The following is a 20129-nucleotide window of genomic DNA, read 5'->3' as shown; positions in this document are numbered from 1 at the left end:
CGCTAAGCGCTGTCAGCCACGTAGCTTTCCTCAGTAAATCTATCAACTGTCTTACATTTCATGGAGAACTGAATAAAAAATGCGGATGAATATTTGAGCACGCAGGGCACAATCTACTGTTTGAAGTTTGAACTCATCGTGAAGGAATACGGGCTTTCTTTTTGTTGGGGATATCCAGATGAACAAGAAGAAATACTTAATTCAGTCGCGCTACAGCAGTGCGTAGTAGGTGGAACACAAGCTAATAAACATGTACAAATAAAACAAGAAAACGTCATCCATTGCGAAAACGCCGACTGTCGCCGAAGGCGAGCAACCTGTTCGTTGACTGAACGCGCTTCTCTCACAAGTGATAGTAACGTTCGGCGCGCTTTGTGCATTAATTCGGGAATGAGGAGCGCACATATTGCCAGAAAGCTGCAGTCAACGCATTTTGTTTGCCGGAAATCGGGTCAGATCGCTCACAACGAAGCGCTATTGTGTGCGTTTGTGTACGCGCCGACAACCGCATATCCACACTTGCGCGGCGACGGTGCTGCCACCTGTAGCCCGATCTCGCGGCGAATGGGCATGTAATTAAACAACTCTTAAAGGGGTACTGACACCAATTTTCGAAGGGGAGTTTAATCTCCCATACAAATCTCCTGTACACAAGAGACTGTTCTGCTCAAGTGTGAAGGTCAGTAAATGCTAAGAGATTTTATTTTTAAATTAAAATCAAGTTTCGCATGGTGCACCTACTGACATCGACACTATAACTTCACACGCCACTATGACTGGTAGTGATGACGTCAGGTATCAAAACTTTCACAGTGGCCGCTTGTGAGTCACCAACAGAGCCACGGAACCATACACGGGACGGAGCGGCCGTGGAAACGTCACGATATCTTGGGCAAGCACGTGACGAGAGGCTCATACCGTGTTGTTACGTGAGGGTACAGTAGGAACCGAAACTAGCTTTTAAAAACATACTGTAATTACTTTTTCAGGGTGTACTCCCGCTTAACAGTACATTTTCTACGCTCATGAGTATTTGGTGTTTCATTTCACGTAAGAAAGCGACAACTGAAAAATTCTCTTATCACCATAATAAAGCTTTCGTCTTTGTGACATCTTTCCCTGATCAGAGCAACTTGCGCGGAGTGCCGGGCTGGTCGAGTTATTATGCGTTTTTCAGCATAACTAGAATAAGCGTGATACACTAGAGCTCGTTTGCGCTGTGTATATATCTATACAAATTGGAAACGAGCTCTAGTGCATCACGTTTCTTCTCCGCTTAGTTCCTTTTCATATACGTGAACAGAAGTGAGTGCTTATACCGTTTACTGGTCTCCCTTAGAAGGTTTGACGCAGCGAGTCTCTCTGTTTTTTTCTGTGTTATTGCTTTTCCATGACGCCACTTCTTTTGCCTTTCGATGGATTATAAGGCGCGCATATATATATATATATTGTTATGACTGGCAGTCGGTGGCGAGGCGCTGACCATGAGAATCTGCGGGCGAGGCGTTCTCACACTGCTAGAACACCTGCATCTTTCCACGAAACGGAATTTCTGGGACGACGAGTGACCAACAATGGGCAGAATCTCGGCCTCAATGTCTGGGACGGCAAAGCCGGAGAAAATGGGCCACCTGGGCTTGGCTTGGTACGCTGCCGAAGCCACCTGACGGGTATGTTTGGACGGGAGTCTCCGCAAACCTTGTTCTGCCTTCGGGGAAGAACTGCAGGAGCAAGCACGTTCTGCCTTCGGGGAAAGAACTGCAGTAGCAAGCCCGAGGAACCTGTTGTCCTGCTTCCCCCACCTGCGTGCCGTCAACCGCCGGACCCTTGCTGCTTCAAGTGTGCAACGACCCCTCAGCGACAGTGAAATGGACTGTGCCATGGTGGGAGGTGTCGTGTGTGTGATTGGTGGTCATCAAGAAGGAGGAGCCAAACTGAGGGGTTAAAACGACGGTGCTGAGTGAGAAATGGGGCTCTGAGCCCTCGGTAACAGGCTCATCCAATTCGCTCGACGCTGAACTCTGACCAATTGTCACGATGTAATTGAGTGTACGAAAAGTGCCAGTAAACTTGTTATTGTTTTCCCAACTTGCTAGCATCAGTTCCTCAACCCGGAGACTCGACTACGCTACCAAAAGGAGTCCGGGTACGACGCTGCCCTCTCGTAGCAACAGCATGGTTGCCGAGAAGGGACGGATCCAAATACCCAGGCACGACAATATATATATATATATATATATATATATATATATATATATATATATATATATATATATATATATATATATATATATATATATATATATATATATATATATATATAATACCTTGAATGATAATAAAATAGTTTCTTTAAGCGCGAAGGACACGTAGCACAATCGAAGGACACAGGACAAGCGCTACTTTCAACTAAGATTTTAATGGGCGGCACACCAAATATATAGGTGTTGCCACCAGAAGGGAAAAGCAGAAAACATAGACAACATAAAAATAACAATAGTGTAAAAAAGAGACATGCTATCGCAGGGCAGGGTCCAATCGTGCTAACACGTGCCCCGCCGCGGTGGTCTAGTGGTTATGGCGCTCGACTGCTGACCCGAAGGTCGCGGGATCGAATCCCGGCCGCGGCGGCTGCATTTTCGATGGAGGCAAAAATGTTTGAGGCCCGTGTACTTAGATTTAGGTGCACGTTAAAGAACCCCAGGTGGTCGAAATTTCCGGAGCCCTCCACTACGGCGTCTCTCATAATCATATGGTGGTTTTGGGACGTTAAACCCCAGATATTATATTATATTATTATTAAAATTATCCTTCGTAAAGTTATTCAATTATTCTATGTGTGTAGTAACTTAGTTTTGTCGGCAATTACGCCTTCAATTGCTCAGGACAGCAATAAAAATATTTAGTTCATTGCCCTGACGAATCGTAGAGAGAGGGAGAGAAAGGAAGAGAGAGAGAGTGAAGAAAAAAGCAGGGCTGGTACAACTTAGCTGAAACACCCCGTATAGCATTTTCTCACGACAGCAAAACAGCGAAATTAAAACGCGGTCAGTACCAGTGTTGTACACGTTCCTCTAAAACAGGAACGACAGCTCCTTCCTCGTTCCTCTCCAACCTTGGAACGAGTTCTCGTTACAAGTTCCTTTAATGCGAAAGGAACTCGTTACAGTTACATTTCAAAAATTGGAACGTGTCGGTACATTAACGTTACATTTGGAATTTTAATCGAAATGTAGTGCCGTATAATCCTCAGGCGAAATAAAGTGTGCAATTTAAAGCTCACATGAAGCTACATATAATTTACCAATTTTACATCACCGGCAGCAGGTTATATAGATAAAAGGAATTTAAAGAAACGCTCCTAGGCGATTTTTTTATAGACCGCCGGCCGTACTACAGACAGCTAACAGCAACGTTCGTGCCCGTCTATTACAAAGTGCAACACCTGTGGCACTTTCCACGCCAGTCTTCAAATGCGCAGTCAGAATACTGCGCTTCAGATATTCAAGTAGAAATTTCCACACATGCACCAATATAACTAAGTTCCTCGCACAAGAAACCGCATCCAAATGAGTGCTGATTCAGTATTGCAGTGTCAGTGGAAAATAATGTCCAGGATAGGTATTCGCGACTTAGTCAAGTCCCTTGTTCGCACTCATCAAGAGTTGCATCTCGATGTCTGTATGAGTAACTCAGTGGACGAATTGCAACTCATGATTACTAAATTGGGCAAGGAAAGCAGAGCGGTACATCTGAAAATAATATGCAGAAAACTAAATTAATGCACAACAGTCTCGGAAGAGAACAGTGTTTTGCGATAGGTAGCGAGGCACTGGAAGTTGTAAAGGAATACGTCTACTTAGGACAGGTAGTGATCATGAAGCCGAACCATGAGAATGAACTAGAAGAATAAGAATGGGGTGGAGCACATTCGGCAAGCATTCCCAAATCATGAATGGTACCACTATCCCTCAAGAGGAAGGTATATAACAGCTGCATCTTACCAGTACTTACCGACGGAGCAGAAACCTGGAGGCTTACGAAGGGTGCTCAACTGAAATTGAGGACTACGCAGCGGGCAATGGAAAGGAAAATGATTGGTGTAACCTTAAGGGACAAGAACAGAGCAGAATGGGTCAGGGAACAAACGGGTGTTGAGGACATCTTAGTCGAAATCAAAAAGAAGAAATGTAGATGGGCAGGGCTTTATTTTAGCGCGTATAGGCATGATAACCACTGGTCATTAGGAGCAACTGAATGGATTCCAAGAGAAGGCAAGCACACGAGCGGGAGACAGAAAGTTAGGTGGGCAGATGAGATTAAGTTTGCGGGTATAAAGTGGCAACAGCAAGCACAGGACCGGTTGATTGGCAGAACATGGGAGAGGCCTTTGCCCTGCTGTGGGCGCAGTCAGGCTGATGATTATGATTATGATGATGATGATGGTATCCGACAGCCGAACCTGTTTTCTCGTCAGCACTTCACTGGCAATGTTGAAAAGCCGCTCCATCAAGCGCTTGAGGGTACTGCCGTGCTGTATACAAGTAGGAACAAAGTCAACCGGAGTCGTAGGGGCAAGGGCAAGCCCAGCGGGTGCAACAAGAATGTAACGCTGGATGTACGCGTATCGTTTATTGCATGACAGACGTCATCGGTGCGGCGGCTGTCGAAATGAACTATAATAAAAATTACAGACCGATAGCCACGGGGATAACTCGCATGTTGAAGGGATGCCTGCCCAAACTAAAACATCGAAGGCACCGGACAGGCGCCACTGCGGCACCCACGTCCACGGCGTTTCGGTCCTCTTCACCATTATACACAACCGGGTGACTAGAAGAGATATTTACCGCGCTCCCGACGGACGCCTTATTAAAGTGAAAGACGAGCTGTAGATTCTTGCGCCTCACACGGTCACCCATCCGACCTGTTCCGCATAATGTGCTGCGTGCGTGCGCTCAAGACCGAGGAACATTTACAGAAGGAACGCCGTTCCCTCTGCCGTTCCTACGTAAACGTAACGAGTTACCGTTACAGTTCCACCGATCCTCAATGGAACGGTGGCGTTCCTCCGTTCCTCCAAAAAGGAACTAGTTCATGGAACGTCGTTCCTTGGAACGCCGTTCCGTACAACACTGGTCAGTACCCCGAATGGTTATAGCATATTGTGGTATTTGCGAATGTTTGTAAATACCAGAAAAGAATCTATTTATGTGAATGCTATGTGGTGGTGGCGTGACATAAAGATTCCTCTTCCAACGTCGCTTCCTGAACTCTTTTATGCGACATACTTGTATGATCTTTTTGAAGGGGAACGTAGAGCGCGTTCCCCTTCAAAAACTACGCCCCGGCAGGGGCGTAGTTTTTTTTGGGCTGGGATTGGGGGGTTCCTACTGACTGTTATGCATGTTCGTGCCAGTGTTTGTTGTAAAATGGAAAGAATTCGGGGGGTCTAAACCCCTCAAATCTACCCTCTGGCTACGCCAATGGACGGGACGCAGTAAAGACGACAGCCACAGCGCTATGTCGTGCTTACGTTCTGTTTTTGCGATGTTTGTTCACTTCATAACGGACCAATCAGCCCAATTCAGCACCAACCAGCGTTATCTTGTTGTTTGATCCTTATGGTACGGTGTCACACCTGCATGCATGGCAGTACAATGTGACGTGCGTGAATTCTTCTAATACTGATTATGTTAACGCACACATACAGTTACGTACCTTTTGTTTAGACCTATGCCTATATAACTTTCCACAGCGCAGCATAGACCGATGTAGATCTGTGCACCGACAAGATGGTACTCACTCACTCACTCACTCACTCACTCACTCACTCACTCACTCACTCACTCACTCACTCACTCACTCACTCACTCACTCACTCACTCACTCACTCACTCACTCACTCACTCACTCACTCACTCACTCACTCACTCACTCACTCACTCACTCACTCACTCAATCAATCAATCAATCAATCAATCAATCAATCAATCAATCAATCAATCAATCAATCAATCAATCAATCAATCAATCAATCAATCAATCAATCAATCTTTACCAAATAAACATAATGAGTGGATTCAGCGCGATACAACGAGGACAGAGGTGAAGAAGGGACACGAACACCAGCGCTATTCTCACAACTAACTTTATTAGCGCAGAAACACATATTTTAAAGCACAACCTATAACCACATCACCACACGCCGATGACGTCAAACTGAGGATAAATGCAAAAGATTAAAGGTGGACTAACCATGAACAAACTGTATCAGATGACAAACTTATTCAAGAAAGGAATTTCTCTCTCATGCAGGGCTATAGAAGGCACGCTTACACAACTAGCCTTTTTTTTTGTGAATGTACAAAGCTTCCATAATTTCTCTGGTAGCCTGATCCGCATGCGCAAAAATACACACAGTGTCTGCAAATATCGCTGTACACCCATGTTCATTACAGTGTCTAGCCAGATGTGAATAAGATTGCCTACTTGTTAGCTAGATGTGAATAAGGACTGCCCACTAATAAAGTTATTTGTGAGAACAGCGCTGGTGTTCGTGTCTCTTCTTCACCTCTGTCCTCGTTGTATCGCGCTGAATCCACTCAATGTGTTTACAGAATTCAACTCGCCCAAACGTCAGTTCTTTTGCGTTACCAGATAACTTCTGCAAACAGCCCCAGGGAAAAAGTTGTGCGATGCCGACCTCCTGGGCAACCATGCCTGTAGTAATCGCATCGCATTCAGTCCAGTTGAACGTTTACTTATCACGGGCGCTGTCTCACGGTGGTTGTTCGTCGGTACGTGTAATGATGAATGTGGCTTGCGTCGCTCCAGTTCTGCTTCTTCCGCTTGCTATATACCATTGTGTTTGGGAGCTGTTGTCAACTGTGCAAGCCTGGGTAATGTACCTGTAGATCGAATTCTATATTGTTGCATGGCAACTGTGTGGTGGAGAACTGCCTGACGTCGAGGTATGAAAGTTTTTCTTTTCATCACGCGCTTTGATATGCACAGCTTGACTCACATCGTGATGCCAGTCATACCACACTCGATCTAACCGTCTCACATAAGACCATCCTTCGTAGAACTGCCTGTCAGGTATATGAGCCGAAATTCGGAGAACATCTTCCGTCACGCCCTGATTGATTGAAGAATGCATAACGGATTTCCTTTCGTGTACTGGGCTACTAAGCTGCAGCAGGGGTGTTTATATGCGGCTATTCTGCAGCCGTTGATGGTCTTGACATTCATTGAATTAGGAAGAGATCAAGGTTAGTGCCTGTTGACCTCGAGCGGATGCATGACTGCTCTATCATAAAGGTCATTGCATGTGCAACGCCTGGCGTGCTGCATACAACGTGTATGGGAAACCAGTCAAGGTAGCGACCGCATAAGTGGTTCCGTCCGTGTACAGAACTTTCGTAAAGCCAGAGCGAGAGAAAAATAACGAAGGAGAACGGCCTCAACCGTGCCTCAAGTGTATAACGGGGTATAAGAGATGAATGTGCACAAGTTTCTTTCGAATAGAAGTTAAGTCGTCTTCCGAAAATCCCGAATTGGCCAGCGCTCCAAACGAGCGCCTACCACCTGTGCGCTATCTATAACCGTTTCGCATACGTCATCCCGCAGATGAGTAACAACGTGCACCATGGTTTATCGGTTCACTATGCATGGTTGTCTTAAGTGGGGCGCTCAAGTGGAGTTTTTACTTCGTAAATATTCATATGAAATGCTAGGATTCTCGCGATTCCAGTGCGAAAAACCCCAGAAAGGCATTTCGTGGTATGAGTTAAGCGTTATAAAATGAAAGGTGATTGTCTTGAGGCTAATTCTGTGTCTCTGAGCTCAAATAGTGCAATAGAAACTACGGATGATTATACAGCAGGCCGATCTCGCATATTAACAAAAATAACAAGCTAACATCGGAAAATACATATGTATCTTTTGTACATATGAAAGGAAGCGGAACCGAGGGGCCTATTTTCTGTTAGCCACAATCACAAGAAGTCAACAGGTAATTAAAACCAAGGTAAACGTAGAAGAAATTGCTTCTTGTATTTAATTGAAGCATAGAAATGATAAGTAAAGGGAAGAAGAAAGTGCACAACAAAACTGCTTGCTGCAGTTTTGTTGTGTACCACCAGGATATGTTTTCGCGTTACACGCACGATGCTCCTCTCAATGGAGCTAAAGCGGCTCCACTTTCCCTTGCACCTTCCTCTGCTGACCCAAAAGTCGCGGGTTCGATACCGGCGAGCGCACCCTTGCATTTCCACTGCCCCGCCCCCACTCATCTGACGCCGCTGTGCAACAAATCGTTTCCGATTTTCCGATAAAAAAAAAAAAAAGACGATGGAAGGGCAGGCACGATAAACAGCCACAAAGTACGTTTCGTTTGTTGGCGTTCTTTTTTATTTCTTTTGCTTGTGGTGATGCCCTATCCTTCGAAGAACGCACACACTAGGAAAAAGTGAAGGGCCACGAGACACAGCTTGTGCGTGTAGCGTCAGCCGTGATGCAACGGGCTCTTGAATTGTCTCGTAGAGTGCACGCCGCTAATCAAGCGTGTCGTAATGCTTCCGACTGCACGTGTAGTAAGCGGAAGCCTCCCTGGCTGCCAATCGACAGGGGCTCGATACCCAGCTTTGTATCACAGGGCTACAGCGGCCATTGTTTTGCATCCCAGCGGGCCTTGTACACAGGCTTGGCGAGCTATTCATCCGCCGTTACTGCACCCACTGTTGTGGAGTGGGACCAGGGCACTCTTCGTGCAGTCGCGGAGGAGAAACGTAGCCCGATAGCATCGGCCAGCCTCGCGGAGAAGATGTGACGGTGTACGCACTGACCGGTGCCAAGTAGGTGTCCGAAGTTATATGTTCCTTACCTTTTTTCCTGCTGCAAAGTGATGTGAGTAACGCGCCAGTCGTGTGACAATCATTGTACGCTTGGTTCACCAGGGTGCTTGATATATACCCTCTGTCCATGTACAATTCTGGTGGAGTACGGCGTGCAATGTGGCTTTTAGCTCGTTTCGTTTACTTATTCTTTCTTGAGCTATCACATCGTCGGTTATTACTGCAGAATCAGCCTCGTGGTACGATGCAAATTAAAACAAAAACGAAGTGAATGTCCTCCATAAAAAATATTTAAAAAAAAACGTAGGATGGACTTTCAAAAGGTGTGTTTCGGACGTTTTTTGTGCATGTTGGGCAACGGGGGCGGATTCTGCACAGTGCATGCTATGATTTCGTCAACATACGTATATAACGAGTTTTCGTTTGTTATTTTGCTCGCCATGGAACCAGAAAAACAGAAGAAGAAGAAAGGAGAAGCCAAGCAGCTTTCTCGCCTTGAAAATAGTTCGACAACAGCGAGGTTTCGACAGACTCGAAATGATAAAGTGAAGGCAGGAAAATTCGACCCCGGCCATCCGCACTGTTTATAATTCTGTAAGTGCTGTCTAGCGCACACTAAATGCATCAACCTATAATGTCGCATGCTCGTTTCTCCATGCTGATGAAAGCTTCAGGCTTTCAGTGCGGGGGTTCGCGGTCTTCGTATAAAACCACCAAAGTTTATTCTTCTTTTATCCACCTGAGACGTGCGTGTTTGCGCATGTATCGTTAAATGAGTGGGCGGCAGTGCACATTCTGTCAGAAATAAGGCAATGCGATAGCGCATGTCGGTGCGTAAACAGTCTATTCAAAATATGCGCCAGTAATAGTCAGAAGCCAAGCACATCAGCCATCCCGTGTAAGGCCCAGACTTGCATTTGCTTCATTTTGTTTAACTTGCTTAGACAGTATACGCTAACGCAAGACAGGGGAAAAAATGAAACGTGCTCGCATTTGCGCCTATGCAAATAAGATAGGCTCGAACAGGTGACCGTGCCCTCGCGACACGCTCAACATTTACAGCAAAGCTGTATACCTCTCGTTGGTCGGTAAATTTCGTGGCGTAAACACAAAACGTCAGGTTAAAGGGCCCCTAAACCACCAACAGACGCTCACGTGCTCCTCTGCTAGCAGATGCGCGCGCTCCTTGCGTTTTCACCTCGGACGCTGAGGAAGGGCATTCGGAGAGGTGGACCGACGAGCCGATGAACGCGTTCGCTGTACACTCGTGCACAACTGCAACGCCTCAACTAAATTGCGACCTCTGGTTGGCTTAGGGGTCATTTAACAATTGAAGGCAAAAGGCATATCTTTCTTTGCAATCAGGCATACGGTATAGAGCTCAGTATTCGTTTCAATACAGAAAACCACAAAACAAGCATCAAAACCGCATGATGGATGATAAGGCGCATGTGAACAATGGGAACACCCTCCCACGCGTTGCCGATAAAGATTAGGTTGTAGCTGCTTTGCACTTCAGACGAGGGCTTCGAATGACGTCAAAGACACCAGAAGAACAACGTGAATACAATGCTCGACGAAAGAAACAAATTCGTCTTGCTGAAAATGGTCGCGGTACCAAACACGGTCTACCCAGCGACCACATAGCTATTATCACTACCATTACTCCAAAGTAATAATAAAACGCCCCTCCCCCCCCCCCTCTCTATCAGCATCTGTAGTCTTTGATACAGCTTCGTTGGACGTTCACGTTCGCAGGGCGGGATGGCGGCCAATTTTTTTCTGCTAAAAGTTAAATTGAGGACACTTGCCGATTGTACTGCCACCTACGCCCCGTTAGCTGCGCAGGCTTCACTGCATTTCATTTCTATCATTCAGGAGAACAACGCAGTGAGTTCTCGAAATATCTGTCACTGGTCATTCGCAGCGGCGAAATTACCTCTTAACTCTGACCACAGTGCCGCACGGCTGCGTATTAGTAAGGGTGTGCGGATATTCGATTCTATGTATACTATTCTAAATATGCGAACACCACAAAACCTAATTACAAGTGTTGAAATCAGCACAAAGATTCACATACCTGGGCTAAATTTCGCAATACTTGGTGCACAAATAGGCAAATTAGTTTCATTTGCCACATTTGTCCGCCCCCCCTTTTTTTTTTATTTCGCCCATCATCAACATCATCATCATAATCCTGACTGCGTATACTGCAGGGCAAAAGCCTCTCCCATGTTCCGCCAATTAACCCGGTACTGTGCCTGCTGCCACGTTATCCCCGCAAACTTCTTAATTTCATCTGCCCACCTAGCTTTCTGCCTCTCCCTCGCGCGTTTGCCTTCTCTTGGAATCTAGTCAGTTATTCTCATTGACCTGTGGTTATCTTGCCTACGCGCTACATGCCCATGCCCATTTCTTCTTCTTGATTTTAACTAAGATGTCCAAAAGGCAGCTTCTACTGCCTTTTGGAAACTGCCTCAGAAAGGCAGTTTCTAATCAAAAATGAGCCAAATCCTGCATCTGTTTCAGTCGAACCGAGTCACATTCGTTAAATCAGCGCTGCGTCAACAAACGTGATCAAAACAACCAACATGGCCGCATCCAACCTGTTTCATTTGTGTTCCAGTTGCTCTGCTATCATGTTTACGTTCCACAATTAGTTTTTCTAGGGCAAGTTGGCAGTTACTGAATAACATGATGTTGTAGGGCAAAACTCGAATATAAAGGGTAAGAGGCCCACTTTCCAACTTCTTTTTGCCTCTTAGTGTTTCTCTTCGAGTTTAGCGCTACAGTATCATGTCCTTCTTTCGCTCCAAGACGGTATAATTGAAATAAAAGACATATGAAATGAAGATATTGGGCACCGATCTATTCCTTGAGGAAGATGAAATGATCCGAAACGGTACGGCATAAAACGAGCTCAGAAGAAGAAAAAGAGCTGGATCACTTTTCAGGGCCTTCAATGGATTCCAAGAACAAGAAAACGCGGCCGACAGCCCAGAATAGTGCGCCCTTTGCCAGGAAGGACCACTCGCTCTTCAAGTCTAGTCATCATCATTACGCCAATGCGGCGAAGGAAGGCACCGACGGAAGCACAAGGATGATGTTAATTTTATCGCAAAATATTGCTATACCGTACATTCGAATCGTTTTAGACTTCTTTTACGAGCTGATTCAAGCCCAAATGAAATGTTCCAATCTATAAGAGCTAAATACAAATTTTACTCCTGAATACCGACGATAGTGGGCTGTATAGATTTTAGCCGCAATATAGATTTGAGGTATTTAGGGGACAGGAACACACTGGCAAAAAATTGTTGCAGCAGGCCCGACCATATTGTCAGTAGCAAAAAGGCGTGTTTTTCTCAGTTTCAGTTAAAGTGCACTTGGCTCTTTCCGAAAAAAAAAAAAAATCCGGCAGATCCCACGCACTGTGGGAATCGATGTAATGCGAAGCAGCCAGCAAAGAGCTGCATACATCGCTTTGTTTATTTTCGAGCCAAATGAAATCATTCATGCCATGGCATCTAGTTCACCATATAGCGCATGTTTTCCATGCACGCGTGCATGCACAATGTGGTATATACCATGCCAATGAAACGTGTATTCTGGTATATACACTGCATCACCAGTCATTCATGCTCATCACGCACTCCTGTCATGCCATACCAATTTTGGTATATATCCAGTTATCTTAACGGCCGGAAGCGCACCATAACAGTGTCATGTAAATTATACCGTACATGACATGCATAACATAATTCGCATGCTAGGACCTGTCATTTATGTTCGTCATACAGTCACATCGCACAATACCAATTTTGGTGTATATCAAACGAGCGAAGTGGCCGCGAGGCCACCATGAGCGTGGCATGTAAATCATGCCATACATGTCAGTTTTCATGTTACCACCTGTCATTTATGTTCGTCATACATTCGCGTCACGCAATGCCAATTTTGGTGTATATCAAGCTAGCGAAACGGCCGCGATCGGACAATGAGTGTGGCATGTAAATCATGCCGTAAATGATATGCATATCATAATTTTCAAGTTACCACCTGTCATATATGTTTGTCATACAGTCACGTTGCGCAATACCAATTTTGGTGTATATCAAGCGAGCGAAACGGCCGCGAGCGCATTATGAGCGTGGCATATAAATCATGTCGCACATGTTTTGCCTGTCACGATTTTCATGTTACCACCTCACATTTACGTACGTCATACAGTCGCGTCGCGAAATACCAATTTTGGCGTATATCAAGCCCGCGAAACGGCCGCGAATGCACCATGAGCGTGGCATGTAAATCATGACATACATGACATGCATGTCATGGTTTTCATGTTACCACCTGTTATTCATGTTTTTCATACAGTCACATAGCGCAATACCAATTTTGGTGTATACCAACCTAGCAAAACGGCCGCGAGTGCGTCATGAGCGTGGCATGTAAATTATGTCGTGCATGACACGCGTGTCATGATTTTCATGTTACCGCCTCTAATTTACGTTCGTCATACAGTCGCGTCGCGCAATACCAATTTTGGTGTATATCAAGCCAGCGAAACGGCCGCGAATGCACCATGAGCGTGGCATGTAAATCATGACATACATGACATGCATGTCATGGTTTTCATGTTACCACCTGTTATTCATGTTCTTCATACAGTCACATAGCGCAATACCAATTTTGGTGTATATCAACCTAGCAAAACGACCGCGAGTGCGTCATGAGCGTGGCATGTAAATTATGTCGTGCATGACACGCGTGTCATGATTTTCATGTTGCCGCCTCTAATTTACGTTCGTCATACAGTCGCGTCGTGCAATACCAATTTTGGTGTATATCAAGCCCGCGAAACGTCCGCGAATGCACCATGAGCGTGGCATGTAAATCATGACATGCATGTCATGGTTTTCATGTTACCGCCTCTAATTTACGTTCGTCATACAGTCGCGTCGCGCAATACCAATTTTGGTGTATATCAAGCCAGCGAAACGGCCGCGAATGCACCATGAGCGTGGCATGTAAATCATGACATACATGACATGCATGTCATGGTTTTCATGTTACCACCTGTTATTCATGTTCTTCATACAGTCACATAGCGCAATACCAATTTTGGTGTATATCAACCTAGCAAAACGACCGCGAGTGCGTCATGAGCGTGGCATGTAAATTATGTCGTGCATGACACGCGTGTCATGATTTTCATGTTGCCGCCTCTAATTTACGTTCGTCATACAGTCACATCGCGCAATACCAATTTTGGTGTATTTCAAGCCAGCGAAACGGCCGCGAATGCACCATGAGCGTGGCATGTAAATCATGACATACATGACATGCATGTCATGGTTTTCATGTTACCACCTGTTATTCATGTTCTTCATACAGTCACATTGCGCAATACCAATTTTGGTGCATATCAACCTAGCGAAACGGCCGCGAGTGCGTCATGAGCGTGGCATGTAAATCATGACGTGCATGAGACGCGTGTCATCATTTTCATGTTACCACATGTCAGTTATGTTCATGTCGAAATGTCTCGTCACACCAGTTTTCGTATATATCCATTCATTTAAACGGCCGCGAGCGCCCCGAGACCATGTCATGTAAATCATGCAGCACATGATATGCCTGTCATGATTTGCACGTTAGGACCTGTCATTATGTTCGCCATGAACTCTTGTCACGTCATACCAGTTTTGGTATATATGAAATTAACGGAATGGCCGCAAGAGCCCCAAGGCCGTGGAATGTAAATCATGCTGTTCATGACATGCATGTCATGATTTTCATGTTATGACCTGTCATTTATGTTCGTAATACGGTCATGTTATTCCATACCAATTTTGGTATACATCCGATTAACGAAACGGCCAGGAGAGCACAAAGTCGTAGGCGGCTAGATAGATAGATAGATAGGTAGATAGATAGATAGATACGCTCAAACTCGCAGAAGTTCGCTAAGAAATGCTTCGCATTTAAAAACGCCACAAATGTTTTCCACCTCCACCAGCTCGCGTCCAGGCGGACGCTCATGGTCGGTCTCGGATTTGTCCGCGACGACGATAGCGGCGCCGACACGTTATCGTTGCTGGGAGACGCGGCTGTTCGTTTCGGTGGTACTGGTACCGCAAATCGGAGGCGCACGTGTCAAATGTAGCCGACGTAAAATGCAGAAAGCGGCGCTGACGTCACCACTTTCGTTCTCCACGTCATGTTGCCATCACGTGATACTTATACCCTTGTTACGGTTACGCGTAACCGCGGTTCGCTTATGTTACACGGTATGCGAAACCGCGGTTATGCCGCTAACCGCGGTTGTACCAAACCGAGCTTGGCGACCTCGGTTTGGCGGCTAACCGAGAAAATAGCGGCCGGACGTGTGTACGCCGCGAGCGTTCGTGAAAAACGAAGGAATTGGACTGCACGAACCACAGAAAGCCTGATTAGGCTTTGGGAAAACAATTAGCATCATCTGCGGCGCACCTCAAGGAATGCGAAAGTGGACGCGGCAATAACAGCCGAGTTGAACGCCGGACTGCCGCCAGACGCAGAGCCATTCACGCCATTCACGCAGAGCCATTCACCGAGGGCGCTTGTGCGCCGTGTAACATCGGCGAACCGTGGTTGGCGCTAATCGTGGTTCAACACGGTTATAACCGTGGTTGGTCGTAACTGCGGTTAACTTGCCTGTGTAACAAGGGTATTATTCGTTTCGTCACTCTGAGGTTTTCCACCCCTTGGTGGGAGTTTTTAAAATCGTAAAATTTGCCGCGTAAACTACTTAATATTAAATTAGTGGGGACGCATTCATGCAAATGTCCATCGTTGTCAGGGTTCCCAATAAGCGGCCTTCCGCATAAAATCATACAATTTTCATAGGAGGCTTTGGTGTCTACACATCTTTGATTTATTTTGCTCCTTCCGTAGTCTATGGACATGCAGATAGAATATCATGTCAAGCACCAAGCATTGGCACCACATCGAGCACTCGATGCAGAATGTAGATTCCCACCAAGAGTACGAATAACCACGCAACCTATCTATAAAAAAAAGGTGAATGACCAAGAAAACATTTCGACAGCGTATATAAGTTCTTGCAGCACACAGGTTCGTGTACGAAATCAATCAATCAATCAATCAATCAATCAATCAATCAATCAATCAATCAATCAATCAATCAATCAATCAATCAATCAATCAATCAATCAATCAATCAATCAATCAATCAATCAATCAATCAATCTTTACAAATCTTTGTTGACATATTTGGGGCTCTCTATACCCTGTTTGGCTTATGGTACATTCATCAAGCAAATGGTGCCACTACAAAGCACATCCACTCCGGAACGCACAGAAATAAAGGAGAGCGGCTTGTTGATGGTGTAACGCTGGCACCTTTGGCCACTGTTTCTCGTTTTCCTAGTTGATGTCACCGCCATAGATAAGCTACTACACAAGGCATGCGTGCGACCCCACGCTCCCCTGCACAGCTCACATACTATACAGGCAGCTCATATTCCATACACTTCGACTTACAGAAAGATGTCCATATGGTGTCCTCACATATCTGCCCAGGTTTCTATCAAATGATGACAGAGATGAAGAATAAAACGTCGCGACCTGTCTTTCCTTTGTTTATTTTAAGCTCGGCCTTGTTCGGGGAGAAGGGACAGAAAAGGGGCCGAGAAGAAAGGCTCATACGGCCGTAGCTTGCACAATAACTCTTGCGTTGCACAGTCGGTCGTACAAGTTTGTCAAGTGTTCCCGCGACCGTGATTACCCGCATGACGTCGATAGAGCTGAAGCCCTTAAACAAACTTTCGGGGCAGCCGGCCGTAAACCGTCTCCCATTTCGACTCCCGCAGCTCGCCAGTCACCCCCAACCCTACTCATCTTATTTCTCTCTTTTAGCTGTTCTCAGTGCTTAGAGCAATGGGCAAGAAGAGCCGACTCAAAGTGCCATCCCATCATTGCGTCATTTCTACCTGACGCAGTTGCCCTTCATCGGCTCTCTCTCGATCGAAGTTGGCCGCACCCGAAGTCACGATGCGGCGAGACCGGCCTCTTGCGTTGAGCGGAGCAGCGGCCTGCGTCTTGCTCGAGGTGAGAACGTATACACAAGCCTCTGCACACTCGTCGGGCTTTCATCGTACTGATTGGGCCCCGCATACATGCGCAGTTGAAAGGCTCAGTCATATTTCACAAATACGCTGACGTTTATGGCGCATTCTCGAGAAACTAAATAAAGAACGAAGTAGAAAAATAGAATAAAAAAAACAATTGAAGTTTGCAGCCAGCTTTAGCTCGCTCCCAACTCCAAGTAATTTCTCATATACGGGGAGAGCTCTAACTCCAACTATCGAATTATAGTTTTCACACAACAGACATCATTCGCTATTCCACTGCAGTGTGGCCTCACACCCTTTCTTTCTCTAATGTGTTGGACCAATGTAATATTAGATCAACGTTAAGCTAGCAAAAGCACGGTATTTATAAAGTTTTTGAAATATGAATACAGCTCTAGTTTAAAAAAAAATGGGTCCGCGTAAAGGAACTACTGTGTCTTTAGGCAAGTCACATAATGGAGGATTCAATCCCATATTAATTTTATTGATCACCTAAGATATAGTCTGCGTGCACCTAATTGAAGAAGATGTCGGTATTCGGACCCGTAAAATCGCTGCGAGCAGCGGACTTATTGCAAATAGTGAGCCACCGCGACATGTATACCTCTTGGCATAATTGTTGGGGTTTGACGTCCCAAAACCACCATGTGATTATGAGAGACGCCGTAGTGGAGGGCTCCGGAAATTTCGCCCACCTGGGGTTCTTTAACGTGCACCTAAATCTAAGCATATACGGGCCTCAAACATCTTCGCCTCCATCGAAAATGTGGCCGCCGCGGCCGGGATTCGATCTCGCGACTTACGGGTCAGCAGTCCCATAACCACTAGACCACCGTGGTGGGTTACATCTCGGCTGAACAGCTGAATCCGAACGAAAGAAGCTATTTGAGAGGGAAATTTTGTCTCCTATGCCGCGTTTCACAGCAAATAAAACTGAGCAGTTAAAGAACAACCACAAAATAAAAAAAAATTCAAGATTATGTCTCCACCTTGCGGGTTTCCACAAAACTTATTTGGCATCACGAGGTTTTCGTCCGTAATAATCAGTATCTGTCGCTTATGCGAACAATGTTTTCGCTATCAATATCAATATCAATATGACCGGCGCCGGCCAAACTGGACGGCGACCATTAAAGGCGGCCCGCCATTGACAAGTTGTTACGAACGATTCACTTTTTGAATTCGGCATCTGTTCATTTGGATTTTTCGTTGCATTCGACTGTCCCCGCTCTTTTATACTGACGTCACGTTCCTTGAGATCCGTCGTAGACGTTTGGTTCCCGCGATACTTCGCCCACCACAATGTATCGTGCGTCGCTGTCTTCGTCTTCGCCGATGCGCCTGCGCACGCGCATCGCGCGCCAGAGAACCGGCCCGCGCCGCTGGTGTCTCTCGACATCGATGGCGCACTTGTTCTGACCACGCACCCGGTTTTTGTTCTCATTTAAAAGGGCTACTTCTGCTAATTCGCGTTTCTGTTAATAACCGTACGCGCGACTTGCAGCAGCAGAATCGAAGTCGGTCAGTTGGCTCGAGGATTTCTGACAAGCTCTTGACAACTGACCGGCTTCAGTTTCGCAATTTGAACGCATGCGCGAAAGTTTATCGTCCGATCTTCCGCAGCGGCGGCTCGATGACAGTGGCGTACCGTCGCTACACACGAGAATCACACGAGAAAGACCGTGAGAGGTACACGCAAGTTTATCAAAGAATTTGTGATGCCACATGTTTTCGGTCCTCGAGAAAACTTGGACACAAGCTCCGTTTTCATGGTATCAGTCATTTACTCAAATTAGGCTGTTTATCATCGCCATCTTCGTTCCTGCATTTGTGCGCTGATGAAATGTTGAGATAATTTGGAAAGTCGAACCCGCCACAATAGCTTTATATAATGTTTGCCTATGGGCACCGTGCATACGTTAGGAGCCGCCACAGTCGCGCGCTGCCTCCAGCGCCAAAGCGGCCACGGCAGCAGATTTGACGGGATGGGGGGGGGGGGGGGGGGGGGGGGGGAGGCAGACAACACAGGTGGCGGCAAGCCACTGCGCCGTGTTTTGGTGCTTCGCTTGAAGCGTTCTCTTTCCCGTTTGCTTCCGAATGACGTCAAATTGTTATGAGCTGTCAGAGAACGTAGCGTTAGCGCATGTGCTTCTTTTCGCCAGACCTCGTGTATCCTCAGGCGAACGCGGCAACATAAAATGCATTAACTGGGGGAAGACAACGGAGGTGACGAGCCCGCTGAGCGAAACTACACGTGTAACGCGGGCCGTCTCACTCACTAAACAATCACAGCTTATCACCCTCGAGCTAACGCGGCAGCTAACTCAGCGGCAGCTTGAAACCGGCAATACCAGCAATTGCACTGTCACGGCCGCTGAATGAAAAAAAAAACGATTTCCATCGAACGGCCACTGCATTCGCTGCGCCGACTTATTCAGTGCAGCCGAGTTCGTCGTCGCGGCGCGTGTTTTGTTGCCATGGCACTGCAAAGCGTGCCAATTATTATTACGCTTGGATTCAGAGAGCTACGTGATATAGATAGTTTCTTCCGAGGAGCTAACCTGAAGAAGGGCAGGGAACTCCTCGAAGCGGGTCACGTTCACGGCGTCGTGGAAGAGGTGTTGCTCGGCAGATCAACAATCACGGGCAAATGCAACCCCAGAAAAAAAAAACCATCTATTTGCAAAACTCACTTTTCTCGTCGAACGAGTGCGATCCAGCGTTCACGCCGATTCCGTTCATATTCTCTAAATGGAAACTGGTAAAAACGCGTGCCCAGAGAATTCCTGTAGGGGTTATTGCACCCAACAACGCAGCAATTATTCCTGGAGTTCGGCATTCCTACGAACAGCGGAACCGGCACAAAACGAACTGCCCGCGAAAATACCTTGCGCTGTCACAGCGGGAGCGTGGAGCGAGCAGGGGTGCAATCGCGGAGCGTTGTTCTATGCTATATTATTCTTATCGTCCACCACCTGCGGCTGACTGATCGCGTTGATAACGCGGACGTACCGTCGCTCTGGTCACTAGCCAAGCGCGAGAAGCACGAAAAGTGTAGTCATCGTAAAAGGCATAGTTCCTCGACTTCACCCCATTGCGAGCGCGTCAGAGCATCCCGCCAAATCTGCGCTTC

At 46.3% G+C, this 20129-nt stretch overlaps 1 protein-coding gene and 1 long non-coding RNA gene across 2 annotated transcripts in view; one reads left to right on the top strand and one right to left on the bottom strand.

The window, feature by feature from the left end:
* The window catches only part of LOC125759076 (uncharacterized), a 365173-nt gene that overhangs the window by 159064 nt on the left and 185980 nt on the right, over window positions 1-20129 (bottom strand). The gene's annotated exons all lie outside the window — the stretch shown is intronic.
* Window positions 8609-20129, top strand: part of LOC119400857 (Down syndrome cell adhesion molecule homolog) — a 118387-nt gene continuing 106866 nt past the window's right edge. The window contains exons 1-2 of the mRNA XM_037667767.2: window positions 8609-8858; window positions 16865-16973. Coding sequence (XP_037523695.1) covers window positions 16917-16973 — 57 coding nt within the window. The 5' untranslated portion in view covers window positions 8609-8858; window positions 16865-16916. The remainder of the gene's footprint in view (window positions 8859-16864; window positions 16974-20129) is intronic.

The sequence above is a fragment of the Rhipicephalus sanguineus genome, chromosome 1 (assembly GCF_013339695.2).
Source record: "Rhipicephalus sanguineus isolate Rsan-2018 chromosome 1, BIME_Rsan_1.4, whole genome shotgun sequence".
Classification (NCBI taxonomy): domain Eukaryota; kingdom Metazoa; phylum Arthropoda; class Arachnida; order Ixodida; family Ixodidae; genus Rhipicephalus; species Rhipicephalus sanguineus.
The sequence above is the reverse complement of the archived record's forward strand: the minus strand, read 5'-3'. Positions and strand labels throughout refer to the sequence as shown.